The 19,157-nt window shown below is 42.7% G+C and overlaps 1 protein-coding gene across 4 annotated transcripts in view; it reads right to left on the reverse strand.

Moving 5' to 3' along the window:
- Positions 1 to 2,640: 2,640 nt before the first annotated feature.
- Positions 2,641 to 19,157, reverse strand: part of HRH1 (histamine receptor H1) — a 42,395-nt gene continuing 25,878 nt past the window's right edge. For all 4 annotated transcript variants that reach the window (XM_048487876.1, XM_048487874.1, XM_048487875.1 and 1 more), the window contains one exon: positions 2,641 to 6,433. In XM_048487876.1, coding sequence (XP_048343833.1) covers positions 4,888 to 6,333 — 1,446 coding nt within the window. In that variant the 5' untranslated portion in view covers positions 6,334 to 6,433 and the 3' untranslated portion in view covers positions 2,641 to 4,887. The remainder of the gene's footprint in view (positions 6,434 to 19,157) is intronic.

The raw sequence follows: 19,157 nt of genomic DNA on the forward strand, positions 1-19,157 counted from the left end.
CGGCAAAAATAGAGGCAAGAGGGAAAGAAGTGAGACGAGGGATGCAAAAAAAATGGTGCAGAGGGAGAAGTTGGGCAATGGCACAGAGGCATAAAAAATGATAACCAGCTCTTGGAAATGTTTTCTGAATCAAAAGAGGAAAAACAATGGCTTTTTCTGCACAAGTCACTGAAAACATTTCCAGAATGTTTTCTATTACGCAAATCCTACCCATGACCGACACACACACTGTGGATCCTTGCTTACACCATAGATTCGAATCAGGGAAACAATTACAAATAAGCTGTTCAGTCTTTTATGCAGAATGCCTGACTGCTATGTGAAGCATAGATTTCTATCTCTGCCTCTGAGGCAGTGAAAGCTTCTGGTTGCCGCTGTCTGGCAGTTTACCCACTGGTGGCATCACACCGTCATCACCATGTTTCTGGTAGTGGCTTGAAATATAGTTTGAAGTGGCTTTGCTTAAAAAGCCCTCCTTACCTGTTTCTATGGTTCCTGGATCTCAGTTTCATTGTTATGGCTATGGATCGCAGGGAGGCCATGGTTATCCATACTGTTGGGAACCTTTTACATCTCTTACCTCAATTATCACCTTCTAGGATCAAACTACCATATATATAATTGTATCTCTTAGGCCCAATTGTGCAAGATTCCTAAGGTTACCAACTAGGCGGAGAAGGGTTTCCTAATGATAAGAGATGTAATGGGCAGTTGCAGGTTTTCATGGCATGAAATTAAATATCAATGAAACAAGGCAACGCGTTACACACAGGGCTATGGCTCAATGTCTAAATATTATTTCTCTGTATATTCAATTGTGTATATAATTCAATGATACAGTATAAACAAAATATTCTGCTTTAGCTAGTTGGTCTTCAAATCGAGTAAACTCGGGGGGAAACTCAAATACATACAACCCTTAGCATTGGGTTGTTGCTGTTTTTTAACTGCACTTGCTTTTGTCCGAGAGCTCTGACTTCAGTGTCTAAAACGAATGAAACTTTTTAAATCATTGGTCCATAACACCTATTGTTAAACATTTTGTAAACTGTTTGTAAATATTGTGGGCCATAAGAGGTTTCTAACAACTGTCCACACATTAGGCCTAGAATCACATGGGGCTGTTTAGAATGGAAAAAGCTACAGTATTTGAACAATTTTGTTAGATGGAGTGTTCAAATATTTGGATGGAGATTTTTTTTCCCTGTGGAAAATATAATGTGGCCAAGCACATTATATTTATATCCCACTTTTCCTTGTGGTTCAAGTTTGTGGGAGTCATAGTATTTTTTCCTTTATTCCCTTCCCCATTATTTCCTTTTTCAATTCTCTGGCAGTCCCCACAGCCTATCACCCTACTTGCTTGCTTGCTTGCTTCCTTCCCACCCACCAGACAGCACTTTTACCTGCACCTGTTTTCAGTTTTCCCTCCCTGTTTCGTATCTTTGTCTTGAGTGGCACCAAAATGAAGAGCAAAAGAAATAACACTGAAAAGTACATTTCTTTTCCATGAAAACAGACACAGTATTCAAAGGCTGAAACCACCTGATAGCAAATCTCTGAACTTTTCTGTGTCACACTGTAAATTGATACACTCATTATCAGATTATACTATGTACCTACCAGATTCCATTGTTTGATGTGGCCATGTGCCTTTTTTACAGTTGTGCTGTATAATATGTGGAGTTTAAATAAGTTGTATATTTTTCCTTCAAATAAAAACAAAAATTTCATAAAACATTTTGCAGAGAAGGGGCAGGAAAGGGAGAAAGAATAGGATATAATAATATATTTTAATACAAATCATCCTTTACAAAGGCCTGTTGTGGAAATGCTGAAGACCCCTATTGGAAGTATTTGGGGGGAAAACATTGCTAAGTACACACACTGAAATGTCATAAGGTATCTCCATTGACACAAAAATATTTCTTTCTAATTTTAATGGTAATCAGAACTTGGTAATTTCACACAAAGGATGAGTCATAGGTTTTCCAAACTGTGGCTTTTTAAATAATGTCATTATAATGTAAGCACCTAAATGGACAAAAAATGATCTTCCATTTTATCAAGCCTTGCAAAGAAAGCACCACTTGCACATAATGTAAGAAAAATAACAGTGAGGCCTCTTACCACTAGAAATAGTTTATAAAGAACAATACATGACAGAAAGCTCACTAAAATTGTTGAAGTTTTAGAACTGTGAACAACATTCTATATGTAACAGAAATAAATAGGAAAAGTGGTTTTCAGTGCCATTCTAAGCAAAATAACACCATTCTAAACCCATTAACTTCAACAAACTTAGAAAGGTACAACTCTGGTTATGGCAGCATGGCAAAATAACTTACTAGAAAATCATTCAGGACTGGAAATGTTGTAATTAAAGGTTATAATAAGAAGTATCTAGTGGCTTAGGGAAACATTTTTCCCCTTGTTCAGTAGCACACACTTTCAGCAAACTCCAATAAATCACAAATTACTTTCCAAAAGTATCTCAGGCTCATTCCACACATGCAGAATAATGCACTTTCAAACTGCTTTCAATGCTCTTTGAAGCTGTGCGGAATACCAAAACCCACTTGCAAACAGTTGTGAAAGTGGTTTGAAAACGCATTATTCTCCGTGTGCAGAAGGGGCCACAGTTTCAAAAGTTATGTGGCATGGAAAGCTAGTGATTGAAAACCACAAACCCAGATCACCTGGAAGTATATGGAACTAGCCTGTGACTTATAATGACCACAACAAAAGGGAAAGAGAATCAGGATGAGGAAAAGATAAACCGAAATATGTCAGAAAAACTTTATAAATTGATATGTAGATGGCATTAAAATTAAATTGTAAAAATAAATTATGTTTACCAAGCTAATGATAATGGGAGTTACAAAGTACAGATTAATCATTGTTGATGTTCATTTCAAAGAATTACAAAATTCAAGAGGAAAGTCTTTGAGCAATAATGTGTAATTGATGTACATTTGAATATATTACGCAGCTGGCTATAGTATACAGCTCAACCCAAGGATATAAATGCTATACTCTGTTTCACATAAAGATGTTAGTTCGGTCAGTTGAGGTGCATCGATTAAGAAAATTATATGCTTCCATTAGAATATAGTCCCAAACGAATATGAGAATTATGGTTCATTTTTACACACTGCCTTTGTCAAAAGCATTATTTTGTGCATTCTGAGCATGATACTTAATGCAAGAGCATTTATGCCAAAATGTATTTTTACTTTCAAACCTTCAACTTGAATAGGGAAAGCAGGGCTCAGTAGGTACTTACTAGAACCTAGGTGGAGCATTCTACAATAAAGAAGGTCCAGCATGCTTTGTTTTGTGGCGGAAAAATATACACTCTACTATCATCTTTATGTTAAACAGAATATAAGTTGTTTGATGGTAAGAGGAAGCAGATCATATTCAATTAGTATTAAATATATTAATTGTAGTCTGAATATAAATAGCTTCTAGATGGGAAATTTCTGCAATCCCATTTAAAGTATTGCAAATAGAAAGTGTTCAATAATGAAATCAATACATGGAACGAGATGTATCATTAATGTTTTCTGTTTCATGAACCTGTATTACCTGTAAAAATATGTACAGTAATTCAATGTAATATAAACTGACACAAGATATTTTAGCAGCTTTACATGTTACGCTTTCAAGCAACATGCAGTTTTGTGAACTGGCCCTAAAAATAGCAGTGGAAATGCAACAAGTAGGTATATTTTCCACAGATTTAGCATGATATATTAGCTACATTAAACAGAACAATTTCAGGAGATGAATGTTTCACACTCTTCTGATTACCACTTACTTTTTTATGACCAAGAAGGGTACAAGCCACAGAAATAAAGCATGAGTTAGAGAGGATTCTGCCCTTTAAAGGGTGAGAAAGCATCTCTCTTTCTGAATTGCACTCAAGGAAACTGACTGTGACATGTTATCTAAACGTAGATTTCATTCAAGCAGAACACATAAACTGAACCAGGCCTATAGCCAAGCTGAGCACTGAACAGCATGTGGAAGTATACTTTTTGACATCAAAAGCAAGATTAAGTAACAGCATATTTCATTTTCTCCATTCCATTTTGTTCCAAATAACGGAACTCAAAAATTAAACCAAAAAACCCCTTGTAAAATATTAACAAAATAGTAACAAACCTGAGGCTGAAGCCTTAGTTTTGGGCAGCCAAATCCAAAGACAACAAGATAAAACAAGACAACTTTTGGGTAGCCCAATCCAGAGCCCTTGTCAGAAGGCTCTTAGGCAGTGCAGGAAGGCAAAATATGAAGCAAAACTTCCCTGTAGCCGAAAAGCCCTCCATTGGGCTCAATGGGTTTATGCCACCTAAAAAAGTGGCCTAAGCCCATGGCCCAGGCCACTGCATACCCGAAGGCACTGCCAGGATGGGAGACCCTGGCCACACCTCCAGAATGCCTCCACATCTATGAGGTCACCAGAAGCGCTGGGGTGCTGACACTGTGCTCAGCACCATGTCAGGGCATCTCAGGATGCCACAGTGGTCACCCACCAACAGATTTGCCCCTCCACCAGGGCAAGTGCCCCAGGAAGGGCATTTTCACCAATGTAGGGCTGCACCACTTCCACAGCTCCTTTCAGCTACCCGCACTCTGGATTAGGTTGCAAGAGTCCTAGGGAGCATCAATTCTTCTTTTAAATGTAAGTCACAGTTTAAAAACACTTTTTTATCTAGGACAAACAATGTTCCCCACTTTTGCATCTATTTCTGTTTTCATTAATGATCTTTTAAAACCTTCTGCCTCATTTGCAATGTTTTCTTGTGATACAGAAAAGTCTTTTTTCTTTCTAGTTTTTTGCACTCTCCCCGCCTCGAATACAACTATCACCAAGAGAGGTTAGCTTTCAAAATGAAAAATCTTCTTGAAGGTTTTCTTGAAGTTTTCATTACAAAGTGGGTATATAAATGGATTTAATGTAGAATTCACATAGCCGAGCCAGATTGTAAACATATGAATGTGATAATTGTAATATTCTTCACAATATGCCATGATCATAAAGAATACAAAGTATGGAATCCAGCACAGCATAAAGGCTGCCATTATACAGCCCAGCTGTTTAGCTGCCTTTCTTTCTCTGTTCACACGCAGCCTGTGGTTATGGTTCAGAGAATGAGCACGCAGCTTCCTCCATGTCTTTTTCAAAGAATGAAGACTTGTGCTACCTTTGCTGTTTTTATACTGATGGAAATGCCTCTTCTCATCAAAATTTTGCTCCAGAGTGGCCTCTGAATCTCTTCTACAAGCAGGTCTCTCTGCAAAAATTTGCTCATATGATGTTTTGCTCATTTCATATTCCTGGGGGCAAGCCTTCTCCATGTTATGAATGCTTCCATGGACACAAGCATACTTCCTATCAATACTACTTACCCCAATGTCGTTCTGTGAAAAAGCTAGAGGAAAGCAGCTGTGCTTCCCTCCTGCATGGGTACTTCCTCTATGAAATACTTGTGATTCTTCAATAAAGTTGCCTGATCGAGATCTGGCTTCCATTTTGTCATTCTGATTGTCATGTTCACAACAGGAAAATCCTAAATGTTTACTTTCACTTAGATAAGACATTTCTTGTATTTCTCGCAGCTTGCAATTGGGTGGGATTGTTTTATCTGAGGCAGATCTAAATGACCCATTAATGAGTTTTCTGTGCTGACAATGCCTCCGGACAGCTGTGTATATTTTTGCATAGAAAAACAGCATCATCAATGAGGGGATGTAAAAGTTAGCTATAGCTGTCAAGACCTTAAACCAAGTGACTCTGCAAAAATCTGTTTCACATACTTTATCCCCATCATCTGAGCTGTTGTCATGGGTAAAGTTACGCCAGCCCAAAATTGGGACTATCCAGGTAGAAGAGAGCAGCCAAGCTCCAGAAATCATGATAGATGCTCTAGTTTTTGTCCGATACTTGAGATATTCTAATGGCTGCTGAACAGAACGGTAACGATCTATGCAGAGTATGAGCAGGCTAAAAATGGAGGCTGTGCTGGCGACGTAATCCATTGATAGCCAAAACAGGCAGGCTTGTCTACCTAACAGCCACTCATTCTTCAAAAGATATAAAATGTTCAGTGGCATGACAGCTGCACCAACAATGAGATCTGCACAGGACAAGCTGACAATGTACAGATTGCCGACTGTGTGAAGTTTCTTTTCCATTTTCATGGCATATAAGACCAACATATTCATGACAACTGTAGTCAATGAGATGCCTCCCAAGATCATTCCTAGAGGAACAGAATAAGCCTCTGTGAAATTCTTGTTTATTGTTCTGTTGATCACACACATCTTTTGCCTAAAGATACAAGACAAAATAATGAAGTACTATCATTTCATTACTTGTTCACTAAATGGTCAAGTGGGCTTCTTTCCAATTTTCTTAGCACATCTGAAAGAGAAAAAAAAATATGTTTCAATCCCACATTCAGCTTCAGAAAATGTATTCAATACTAATAGATGTGTTGATAAAGTGTACTGAATAAATAACACAAAGAACATCCACAATAGAAGTTTAGAACAGCATCCAGAAATCATGTGGTCAATGACTCAGTGTTTTTTTCATGTAATAGGCCACTGATGCAATGAAACACTAGTGTTTGTTTCCACGCACAAAGTGGTATTCAACTGTACTTCAGAACAACATACTTTGCCACTCCAAACATCCTCTTCCTGTGCTCTGTTCTGTCAGATTTCAGAAGAGCTACAACCCATCCCAGATCAGGGTAGAGGTTGCCCAAGTGCACCTCCTTCTGTGCCAGCCCTGTTGGCTGCAACAATGCCCTGCATGCTGTCCTGGGGTTGGGTGGTGGCATATAAGGGTGTGAAAGAGTACACCTTCTCTTATACTTGCTCTGTCAAATCTAAAATGGGCTCTACACATACACCAGAGAGAAGCTGTGGCCCTAAGTAGCTTAAGCATAGCTTAATCATAGCTTAAGCATGTAGGATGTAGCATGTGTCCCACCAGCGATGAGAGGGCTGGGCAGGGTGCTCTTGCTTAACATCAGAGGCCCCTGGAGGCAGTGGAGAGCAGTGGCAGGGGCCCCCATAGTGCGCGTGAGAGTTTCTTACTTGGCAATCAAGATTCAGTGTGTCCCAGGGAGAACATGGTGGTGGTGATGGCCCTTAGATGGAATATGTGTTGGTGAGCAGACAGAACAACTATTCATGGGCCCGGCACCCCACTGTGGACAGAATAACTACTTAAGACCTGGCATCCCACTTCCTGAAGTTGAGGGTTCTTTACATTTATATGGACTGTTCAGCTTTAGATATTGTTTCTTTAATGGGGTGGTGGTGGTGGTGGTGAATGTAGCTAGTGAGGTTTTATTGGGTTTCCCTGCCATTTCTGATGTTATTATTTTTGGTAGTGTTTATTGTATTATTGCAAAGTTATTCAGCTAGCGTTAGGTATAGTTAGTTTAATTTAGTTTAGGTGTAGGTTAGTTTAGTGATATGTTCTTGTACAGTGGCATATGGGAGAAAATGCAACGGTGACCTCCAGGCTAGACTATTGTAACTCGCTCTACGCGGGCCTTCCCTTGCGTTTGATCCGGAAATTGAAACTGGTCCAGCATGCAGCGGCTCACTTGCTCACAGGGGGCGCCTTCCGAGAACATATTCAACGTGTTGCGCCACCTGCATTGGCTTCCAGTTGAATTCCGAATCATCTTCAAGGTGTGGGTGTTGACCCTTAAGGCCTTACGCGGCCTGGGACCCCATATGTCCCGGTTCGACCTCTGCGTTCAGCAGAGGCCAATTTACTGGAGGTCCCTGGCCCCACAATGACATGGCTGGCCTCCACTCGGGCCAGGGCCTTTACGGCTCTGGCGCAGGCCTGGTGGTTCACTCTCCCTCCAGCTGTCTGGGCCCTGCGGGACCTTGGGGAATTCCACAGGGCCTGTAAGTCTGAGTTGTTCCACTGGGCCTTTGGAGAGACCAGCCGCTGAGGGTGCCCCAGCCCCCTTCCCTCTGCTCCACATGGGTCCCTAACATCATTGGGACCCACTATTTTTTCTTGGGAGGGTTACGTAAGGGTTTTGTGGGACACTATTTTAGGACATAACTGTTGTTTTAAATTATATTTATGATTTTATAAATGATGTTTTATATTGTACACCGCCCTGAGCCCTTTGGGGATAGGGCGGTATATTAAATCAAATTAATAACAATAACAACAACAATAACAACAACAACAACAACAATAATAATAGTCAGATTAGCCTGTGCACTCCCACACATGCCAGCTGGGTGACCTTGGGCTAGTCACAGCTTTTTGGAGCTCTCTTGGCCCCACCCACCTCACAGGGTGTTTGTTGTGAGGAGGGAAGGTCAAAGAGATTGTAAGTGCCTTTGAGTCTCCTACAGGAGAGAAAGGGGGGATATAAATCCAAACTCTTCTTCTTCTTCTAAACGGAGGACCTCAGATTCTCCCTTTAAATCCATGCCGAAGGGGGAGTGCCTGCTGTCAGGGGTGCAATTGTTAAGCTAGCAGCACCAAACTTTTAGGGTATCTTTAGGAGACTCTCCTAATGATACCACCCAGGTTTAGTGAAGTTTGGTTCAGGGAGTTTAAAGTTATGGATCCTCAAAGGTGTAGCCCCATCTCCTATTACTTCCCATTGGAAACAATGGGGGATGGGGGCACCCCTTTTGGGAGTCCCTAGCTTTGGACCCCCTAAACCAAACTTCACAAAACCTGGGTGGTATCAGTAAGAGACTCTCCTGATGATACCTCCCAGGTTTGGTGAAATTTGGTTTAGGGTGTCCAAAGTTATGGACCCTCAAAGGTGTAGCACCCATCTTCTATTAGCTCCCATTGGAAACAATAGAGGATGGGAGCACCCCTGTGGGAGTCCATAGCTTTGGACCCCCTGGACCAAACTACACAAAACCTGGGTAGTATCAGTAAGAAACTCTCCTGATGATACCTGCCAGGTTTGGTGAAGTTTGGTTCAGGGTGTCCAAAGTTATGGACCCTCAAAGTGTAGCCCCCAGCAGTGGTGTAGGTGGTTAAGAGCTCGTGTATCTAATCTGGAGGAACCGGGTTTGATTCCCAGCTCTGCCACCTGAGCTGTGGAGGCTTATCTGGGGAATTCAGATTAGCCTGTACACTCCCACACATGCCAGCTGGGTGACCTTGGGTTAGTCAAAGCTTCTCGGAGCTCTCTCAGCCCCACCCACCTCACAGGGTGTTTGTTGTGAGGGGGGAAGGGCAAGGAGATTGTAAGCCCCTTTGAGTCTCCTGCAGGAGAGAAAGGGGGGATATAAATCCAAACTCCTCCTCCTCCTCCTTCTTTTTCTTCTTCTTCTTCTTGGGCGTGGCCCCACCCCCAACCCCCCCATAAAAAATCTATACTTACATCACTGCCTTAAAATCATGTGAGAGGAGGAAGATAGGACAGAATATGGCAAATAAGCCTGGTTCATACCTGTTAAAACAGGCAGAGGTTTGTTGTGATATAGTTTGAATGTAGATTTTAAAAGCAAAATTGGTGACAGCAATGGAGAAAAAAGTCTAATAGGCCAGAAATCTGCTGTTAAAAATCAATTGTGGAGGCCTAGGGGTGACACAGTACTGAATTAAACTTACATGTTTAGTCCTCTCAAAGGAGCAATCTAGTCTGCAGCTTATTCTAAAAAATTTACACAAATGTAATGTGAGAGGAACTTTGTCTGGCTAACTCAAGTAATGTTTATAATCTGAAAAGGATAGCTAGTGATCTGCGCCCCCCCTCCCCCCCCAGAAATAACCAAAGGCTTTGTGGGGGTATGACAGCTAGGATTGCCAGTTCTGGACTCTGAAATCCCTGGAGATTTTGTGGTATATTTGTCACTGGAAAAAATGGCAAAAAATGAAAAAAAAAACATTTTGAATATGTGTTGGAAATGTGAACAACATGAAGGGGCCCTTTATTATTTATGGTGGACTTGTAATAAAGTTTTAAAAAATTGGCAATGGATACATTAAACTATTCCAAAAATTTTAAAGATTAACATACAAATGAAACCAGGGGCTTTTCTTTTGGGACTTATGGACAGACAGCTTGAAAAATAAACCTCATATTTAATATCAGCAGCAAGAATGTTATATGTGCAAAAATGGAAAACTGTACCTATACCAACAATGGAAGAATGGCTTGTGAAGTCATTTGAATTGGTGAAAATGAGTAAACTTGCTTCTTTGATTAGAGGAAAAAAACTTATCTAAATTAATTGATAATTGGAGACCCTGATAAACTTTTTGCATAAGACAGAAAAAAATGACTTGATGAGTTGTGGATCTGAGGAAGAGAACAAGAAAATAGATACAACACAGAAAATTCTGAATAATTAGTAAGAATAATTAAGAATTTTATAACAGTAATTAGAGACTAAGTAGTACATTTTTAAGTATGTTTATATTTGGTGCAGATGAAATCAGGAGCCTTTTAATGTACTTTTTGTGTTAGCACTTTTTTTCTTACTTTACAGCAAATGACGGGGGGGGGGGGGGAGGGGGCAGCAGAAGTGGCTGGCTACCTATTGCAGGGAGACAGGATTGGGATCATAAAGATGCCAGCCCTGTTTACCCTGAAAATATTTGAGACCTGGATACTGATATGGCTGAAAATCTCTAATAGTGATCCAGATCTGCCCCCAGCAATCAATTCAGTATTTTTAGTATATATTAGGAGTGGATATATCCAAGGTCACAAGCCTACTCTCTCTCTCTCCCCTCCTCCCTGCTTTTAATATAATAGAATAATGCCATCCCATTAATATGATAAATTATTTTTGTTTGATTTAATGATTTGGGGTTTTGTATGTTTCTTTTCTTTTTGCCAATTATTAGCAATGATCCAGAATGCTGAATGAAGTAAAATGTGGTTCTCTTCAGGGAATTATTTTTTATGTTGAGAAAGCTTTGGTGGTTCCTTTTTCATGTATATTCATAATACTAGGTAGAATATTAGCACTTGAAATTACATTTCCAGAAACCTAAGCTACATAAAATTATGACAAAATTTTCCCGGTTTAACCCAGAAGTATTTGAAATGGCTATCTGGTGAATAGTTATTTGGTTTCCTTAATTGTTATTTGGTTTCTACACCTCAATCAGACTCTTGAATGGAACCAAACTAACAGATGTGAGTTTTGCAGCTTTCAAGTGCTCACTGTTGCTAAGACAACCACTTCATCCGCATCCATCAGGGATGAAGAGGTCTTTGTCATTCATGCCTTGAATTCTTGAGGAAAAGACTTAAAAAGGCAACAAAAGTTGTGATAACTCAGCAATGCCTCTTCTAAGTCTTGGAGGTTAACAGTCATACTTTCAAAAACATTGTGGATAAATATGACTTGCTCCTTTATATAATAAAGACATTGATACAGTAGTTCCTTTTCTGAGTGAAATGTTTTATATTGACTTTCCTGACTTCCTTAGGTAGCTCATTTAATAAGGAGGAAACTGCAGCAAAAAATAATAATTCATGGGTATAGGTAGCTATTAATCTTACTCATTTGCGTGACTGCACCTTCAAAAGGCTTTGCCCAGTTGTGTGAAGTTACTGTGTGCAGCACAGCAGTAGAAGATAGCCAGTGGAGTATGTTTGTACACTGTGTCCACCTACCTAGTTTCTGATAGTAACCAAGCTGTGGATTTCTGTATCAACTGGAGTTTCCAAGTTGACTTCAAGGGCAGACCCATGTAGAGTGCATTATAAGAGTGCATTATAAGAATCTACTCTTGAGGTCACTGTGAGATGGATCTATGTTGGCAGATCAGCCAGATCAATCTTGTGGTCTGAACAGAGATGGTAGAAAGCAATTTTTGCTGCTGCATTAACTTGCTACTCCATCACTTCAGCTAGGTCCAGAATAGCTCCTAACAGAGTTAGCAAGGTTCAGCTGAATCTCATCAAATATAAGAACATAGCATGGTCTGGGGGAGCGGATCCTTGATCTGGTCATGATCTGGTCCTGCTCTGGCATGTCTATTGACCGGAAGGTGAGGTCCCCTGTCTGGGCCTGCTACCTGACTTGCTTGCTTCGTAGTTTCATTTTCCAAGCAAACTAATCTGCTCGCTCGACACCTGCTGGTTTCCACATTTCAAAGCCTTGGGGAATGTGGATTATTTTGCTTACCAGTACACTGTCTTTGCAGATGCATACCAAGGAGGTACCCATGCACTGACAGGTAAGCATCCAGCAGGATCAGCCCAGGAGTCTGAAACCACCTCCCTCTCCCCCCTCACATGCATACCAGGTACCACCTCAATAATGCAGGCTTCTACAGCCATTGCTTAGGAGCCCCATGGTGCAGAATGGTAAGCTGCAGTCAAAGCTCTGCTCATGACCTGAGTTCAATTCTGACTGAAGTCGGTTTCAGGTAGCCTTCTATCCTACCGAAGTCAGTAAAATGAGTACCCAGCTTGCTGGGGGTGGGGTGAACTACTGTGAACTTAAATGCTAAAATTAATCATTGCATAATCATATTGTGTCAAGAAATGGCTTTAAAAACAAATGGGGTAAACAATCTAAGATTGAGGACTTATTTGCATTTAAAGCCAACAACAAGGTAGCTGATTTTATAATGCCTGTTTCAAAGTGGTGATAATAACAATGAAACTTCCTCTAATTTTAATCCATCTTGTAGCATTACTTACACTTCCATTGCCACCTGTAACAAGCACAAACCAATGCATCCTAGTGGTGGCAATGAAGAAGCTAATAAAAACATGCACTCTGAGCATGCAAGGGGAGGGAAGTGAGGGAGGGGAGGGAGGGGTGGCATGCAAGGGAGAGGAGGAAGGGGAGGTGGCCCAGCATCTCATGTGGAGGAGAGGGGAAACAAATCCAGTTCACCAGATAAGAATCTGCCACTCATGTGGAGGAGTGGGGAATAAAACCCGTTCTCCAGATTAGAGTCCACCATGCTCAACTGCTACAGCATGCTGACTCTCCTACACTATGGGGAGAATGATGCTGTACACCCCTCTGAAGAGAAAAGAGAAGCATAAGTATGTAAATAATGCATGTATAAAAACTGCACCAGTCCGGTATGTGAATATGTCATGGAACCATCTCATCCTGGTTTGTCAACATATGTTGTGACTAACCCTACAAAATCTCAGGCAGAACAGTCTTTATTTTTATAAATAACTGAAAACATTGGACCTGTCAAAACTCTTGAAAAGAACACACACAAAACCCCTGTGCAACATGATGACAATTCTTCCAACTACTGTTGAAGCATAAAATTTGTAGAATTATGGGATGTAATCCACACTTGGTTAACTGCCTTTCAATCTTCACAGATTGAAGGGATCTTGCAGGCCTTGGAAAGCTCTATGGATCAGATGGGCTGGGAGTGGCTTCTTGCTCACCCCTGTGATAGTGCTGGATATGTATTTTTCATAGCAGAAATGGCAGAATAGAACCACCCCCAGATGAAGGAACAGGGGGAAGAGCCCTCCAACCGTATAAAGAAGCCATGGAATCCATCTCCCCAGAGGAGGATACTGTGGGAACAGAGCAGGCAGCACACTCACTGCTTCTTGGGTACTTTTTCCATTGAATTTGTCCATATGATAGCAGGGAGGCAATCAAGACAGGGGAAGTGTAGAAACTCCAGGTTCTTCCCAACCAGGAACTGGTAACCTTATCTAAAGTTATCAGAGAGGTTCCCAGATTTTGAAGTGGATTTTGATACAGCAGGAAAATGCTCATCAAGGGACTGGAAGCCCTGAAAAAGGTCAAAAAGCAGTGGGAAATGGTGAGGTTTTTCCAAATGATCTCCAGCTTAATCAAATCCTGCCTGATCTGAGTGTGAAAGTTTTTGTTGATATGGCTGATGGCAACCAGAAAATCTCCAGCTACTCATCCAAAGTCTTTGCTGCTGACCTTATCTACAGACATGTCTTTAATGCTTCCAGCACGGTCCAGTTGGTCGCCATGATTTCCAAGGCCTACCACACTAGTGTCACCAAAGTATCTGATGGACCACGAGAGCAGCTTCTGCTGCTTCCTTGCTATGAAAGAACCAAGGCTTCATCATGGCTTAGGAACTGATGAAGAAGCTGGTGCTGGAGAAGAAGACAGAATTTGAGAAGTGCTTGGAGTTGAGAGAGGTGCTGCCTGCCAGTGGAGATGCTGAACTATGTCTGAAGGTGCTTAGCCTGGAGGAGGCAAACAAGTCCATGTAGCCATGGATAAATGGCTCAAGAAGTGTGGACCTGACGCCATGGATCTATCTCTTTCATTATAACATAGCTACTATAAATGTACCAGGAGAGTGGAAAATATACCGGGAGATTGGGGATTGCAGGATCTATGTTTGTAAGATGGCATAGACTGGAAATGTATGTTTGCATCCTGCCACTTAGTGATAAAAATGGACCTTGCATTTAGTATATTTAAATTTGCATAATTTCTTGTCAATCGGTTGCAGCAGAAATCCAGTGGCACCTTGAAGACCAACAATATTTATTCGAGTATTATGTGTGTCAGAGGGGGAAATGGATCCCATGGTATGAAACAAGAAGAATGTTTGCAGTATTTGTGGCAAACAAGCCAAGGGTGTAGCCCACTCTCACAGAACCTGGTGACATGTCCCAGTAAAGAAGTGTTGAAACACTAATATCAAAGTCACTCCTCCTTCTAATACTGAAGTTGATGGTTGAGTGCCTATTAATTACAAAGCCAATTGAGGCCATCCCCAGGTGCTCACAGGTAGAGCATTCCCTTTGCATGCAGAAGGTCCCGGGTTCCACCTCTAGCATCTTCCGATTAAAAGAATCCTGTAGTTCAGGCTGTTGTGGGTTTCTTGGGGTGTGTGGCCATGGTCTGGTACCCATATCTTTTTCCTGTGGTGAGACCAGATGGATGATGGGATGGGGTAGATTTCCATGACCTTTAGCAGCAGTGACCTCTGGGTTCTTGTGACATCACAGTCCCAGCTTGACAAAGGAGGCCTTGTTACCATGGGAACACTGCTAACTTCAGAGGATGGCAAGCTCAGGGGCACTCAGACCAGCAACAGGAGGAGGTGGGAAGAGGAGGCAGACACAAATGGTCCTTGGGTATGATCTCTCCAGTCTGGAATGGTCAGTATGAAGTGGTAGCCAATTGGTCAGAACAGGATGTGGGGTATATGGGCTTAAATCCCGATTGAGCTGTAAGACTTAAACTGTGCTGTGAGGACTGAAGATGAAATTCTGGACAAGAGACCCAAGGACGCTGTGGAGGAAGTGTGAAGATCACTAGTAACTGATTAATGAATAATTAATGTATTTTGGTGTATTGCCTACAGGGTTTGTTGTGTGCTCTTCCTTCCAGAGAGCAGCCAAGGGTCCTTGGGAGGAGAACCCGATGGGCTGAAGTCGAACTGCCCCTGAGTCGAACTGCCCCTGAGTTCTCAGAAAGGCTCTTAAGTCCTGAATCTCCCTCTGTTTCTCCACCAGGCAGCAAGCACATGGGTCAAAGTGGACAGCAGAGGAGGTGAGTGGAAGCACAGAAGAAGAGGGTGACCCTGTGGATGGGAGAAGATCAGGAAGGCAAGTTCTGCTGCAGATGCGGGCAGACTGGTAATGTAGGCAGCTGGTAACTCACGACCTGAAGCCTGGATGGATGGATGGACGAACGGACGGACAGATGGCGGGATGGATGGATGGACGATGGATGGACGATGGAAGGATGTGGGTGTTTCATTGCTGCAAAGCTTTGCTTCCAGCGTGGATCACTAGCATGTATGGACGATGGATGAACTGTGGATGGATGTGGGTGTTCCACTGCTGTGAAGCTTTGCTTCCAGCATGGATCACTGGCGTGGATGGACGATGGATGAATTGTCGATGGATGTGGGTGTTTCATTGCTGCGAAGCTTTGCTTCCAGCGTGGATCACTGGCATGTACGAATGATGGATGAATTGTGGATGGATGGGGGTGTTCCATTGCTGTGAAGCTCTGCTTCCAGCATGGATCACTGGCGTGGATGGACGATGGATGAATTATGGATGGATGAGCATGTTCTATTGCTGCGAAGCTTTGCTTCCAGCGTGGATCACTGGCGTGGATGGATGATGAATGAACGGTGGATGGATGGGGGTGTTCCATTGCTGCGAAGCTTTGCTTCCAGCGTGGATCACTGGCGTGGATGGATGATGGATGAATGGTGGATGGATGGGGGTGTTCCATTGCTGCGAAGCTTTGCTTCCAGCGTGGATCACTGGCGTGGATGGATGATGGATGAATGGTGGATGGATGGGGGTGTTCCATTGCTGCGAAGCTTTGCTTCGCAGCAATTGTAGCTGTTTGTCTTTGAGACCCATTGTAGCTGTTTGTCTTGCCAATCAAGAATGTCAGAAACTGGGTGTCATGGACATTTTTGACACTGAATGGCATTTCATAGTGGATTGTGGGAAAATCTCGCCTGCCCCAAATGATGAACATGGGTATCGGTATCCCAGTTCCAGGTTTACCCAGCAAAAGCATTCTGTCACTTGTGGACTTTTTTTTTTCATTAAAACAAAGTATACTAATTATACTGCAGTATTATTTACGCCTGAGAAGCAACTATATACAACAAATTTATGGTTTTCTACTGATTTGCTGAATTTCTCTGGCCGTTTCCGCACGGGCGGAAAATGACGGCCTGGAGACGGTAAAAACGCCGTCTCCAGGCTGCCATTCGCACGGGCGGCGCGGCTGCAGCGCCGCCGCACCGCCCGACTGGCCCGCAGCCAGCGTATTCCGAGAACGCTAAGAAGCGTTCTTTTCGGAATACGCCGCCGTGAAGCCGCTGCCGAGCGAACGGCAGCGGCTTCACAGCGCCTCCCCGACCCGGCACTCACCTTGTCCCTGGGCCTCCGGCGCGTCGCTGAGGCCTGGGGACACGCCCCCCTGCCCTGCGCCACTCGAGCAGGCGCGCAGGGCCAGGGGGGCGTGTCCCCAGGCCTCGGCGACACGCCGGAGGCCCAGGGACAAGCCGGGTCGTGCGGGCGCCGGCGCTCCGTGGCGCCGGCTGCCCGCCTCTTCCCGGGACCGTCCGTGCGGACGGTCCCAGAGTCTTCGGGTCGGCACAAGAAGCGCCGACCCAGCCGTTTCCGCTGCCATGCGGAAACGGCCTCTGACACATTTTGAGTATTTTCTTTAAAGGAGGAGAGAGTTTCTAGTGGAAACATGAAGTAGCTGCTGCCTAGGATTTTGCAGCGCAAGGGACTGTGTAAACTCCAGTCCTTCCTATCCAAGGATTTTCTCCATAAGGGTTAAGGATGATATGCCAAGGAAGGGCTTTTATGTTAACTCTGAGTCTGGGTATGACACATCTGCCCTGTTTTTATGTTCCTTGATACAACAAGACTCAAGAGACGATTGACAGGATTTGATGCAGACTGTTCATCCCCTTGAGATGGTTCCTCACAGTAACTGGGGGGGAGGGGAATGATCCCAGCTGTAGGTGAAGAGAAGAACAGCCTTGCCAGATCAAACAGAGGCCCTAGTTAGTCCAGCCTCTTTTTTGTGGCCTGCATCCAGAAGTGTAGATGACTGGGGAAGGCAAGGGCAAACCACCTTGTAAACAAAGCCTGCCTAGTAAACATCATGATGTGACATCACCCCATGGGGTGAGTAATGACCCAGTACCTGCACAGGAGACTACCTTCACCATTATAGTCAATGCTGTCTATGAGAGTAACCCAAGGCAGTTGCATCCAGCTGTATGCCCCATGTCATGTGAAAGCAGTGAAAGCAGATGCAATCGATACATTTGAGGTGCAATCCACACAGTGGATGAATAAGTGCTGTTTGGATGGCTGTACTGGGTTCTGGATTACTATTTCCCTGCTGCTGTTCAATAAAATGTCAAGTGATCCAGAATTTGTTGTTGCCTGGCTGAAGTACAGCTACCTGGGGTCAGCACTTTTGACTCCAATCAGACTCAAGCCAAGGGACAGGTGGGCATCCTGATTGGTGGATATTGCTGGGGTTGCTAGGGACTCCCAAATATTCACTATGTAGCCCACACCTTGTGTTGTCTCCCCTGGAATGCCTGTAGGGCTCCTATCAAGACTACTGGTGTTACACAGATGTCTGGCCACCACCACAAAAGCAACCTTCAAAATTGGGCTGCCCATGTCCTTCAAGGCCTCAGCCTTCCCAACCAGTATTATCTTCACCTTGTTCACCTTTAGCCATTAACCACAGCAGTCAGGCACTGTCTCCAGATCTCTACCACATTACCAAGACATTTCCAGTCTCTGACTTTCCATATAATTGAAAATAATCCTAATATCCCTTAGGTTCTTAATGCAGATGATCCAATTTGTGTAAATGTCCTGTCTCCCTGTGTGTGTGTGTAAAGTGTTGACAAGTCACAGCTGATTTCTGGCAACCTTGTATGGTTTTCAAGGCAAGACACTAAAAGGTGGTTTGCCTTTACCTTGCTCTGCATAGTGACCGTGCTATTCCTTGGTGATCTCCCATTCAAATACTACCTAGGGATGACCCTGCTTAGCTTCTGGGATCTAACAAACCAGGCTAGCCTGGGCCACTGCCACAGCCACTTGTTTATCTAGTCTCAGACTTGCTCTCCACTAGCAAAGGCAATCGAGTCAATTCAATCACTATATCAATGCTTCTCAAGCTCAGATTTTACAAAAATCAGCCTCCCATGCTAATCCCCATATCTAGGTTAGTACCACATTAAATAGAAAATTAGCTCTAAAGTAGTTGTTGCAAATGTGTGGGGAATGGGAGGTTTAACAACTGAAAAGACAAAAAAAATTGGAGCAGACAGAATAAAAATGCAATGGTAAACTAGAGAAAATTTAATGTGGAGAACTGTAATTCCTCCATGGTTTCTTTATTCATATTGCTGCATTTTGAAAGCATGTGGCGAGTTGATACTAAACCAGACAGCAGGGCTGACAGAGTTATGAATGCAAAAACTACAATCATTACACAAAAAAGACTACGATTACCCAACTGTAAAAACAGAAAGAGACAGAAAATATGCTACACAAAAACCGTAAAGTATATAAGACTCAAGAACTGTTTAACTGAAAACTTTGACTTTGGTTATTTTTTTTAAAAAAGGAATGTTATTCAAATGCTGGAAATGTTTTTTTTAATAG

Source organism: Sphaerodactylus townsendi, linkage group LG03 (genome assembly GCF_021028975.2).
Source record: "Sphaerodactylus townsendi isolate TG3544 linkage group LG03, MPM_Stown_v2.3, whole genome shotgun sequence".
Lineage (NCBI taxonomy): Eukaryota > Metazoa > Chordata > Lepidosauria > Squamata > Sphaerodactylidae > Sphaerodactylus > Sphaerodactylus townsendi.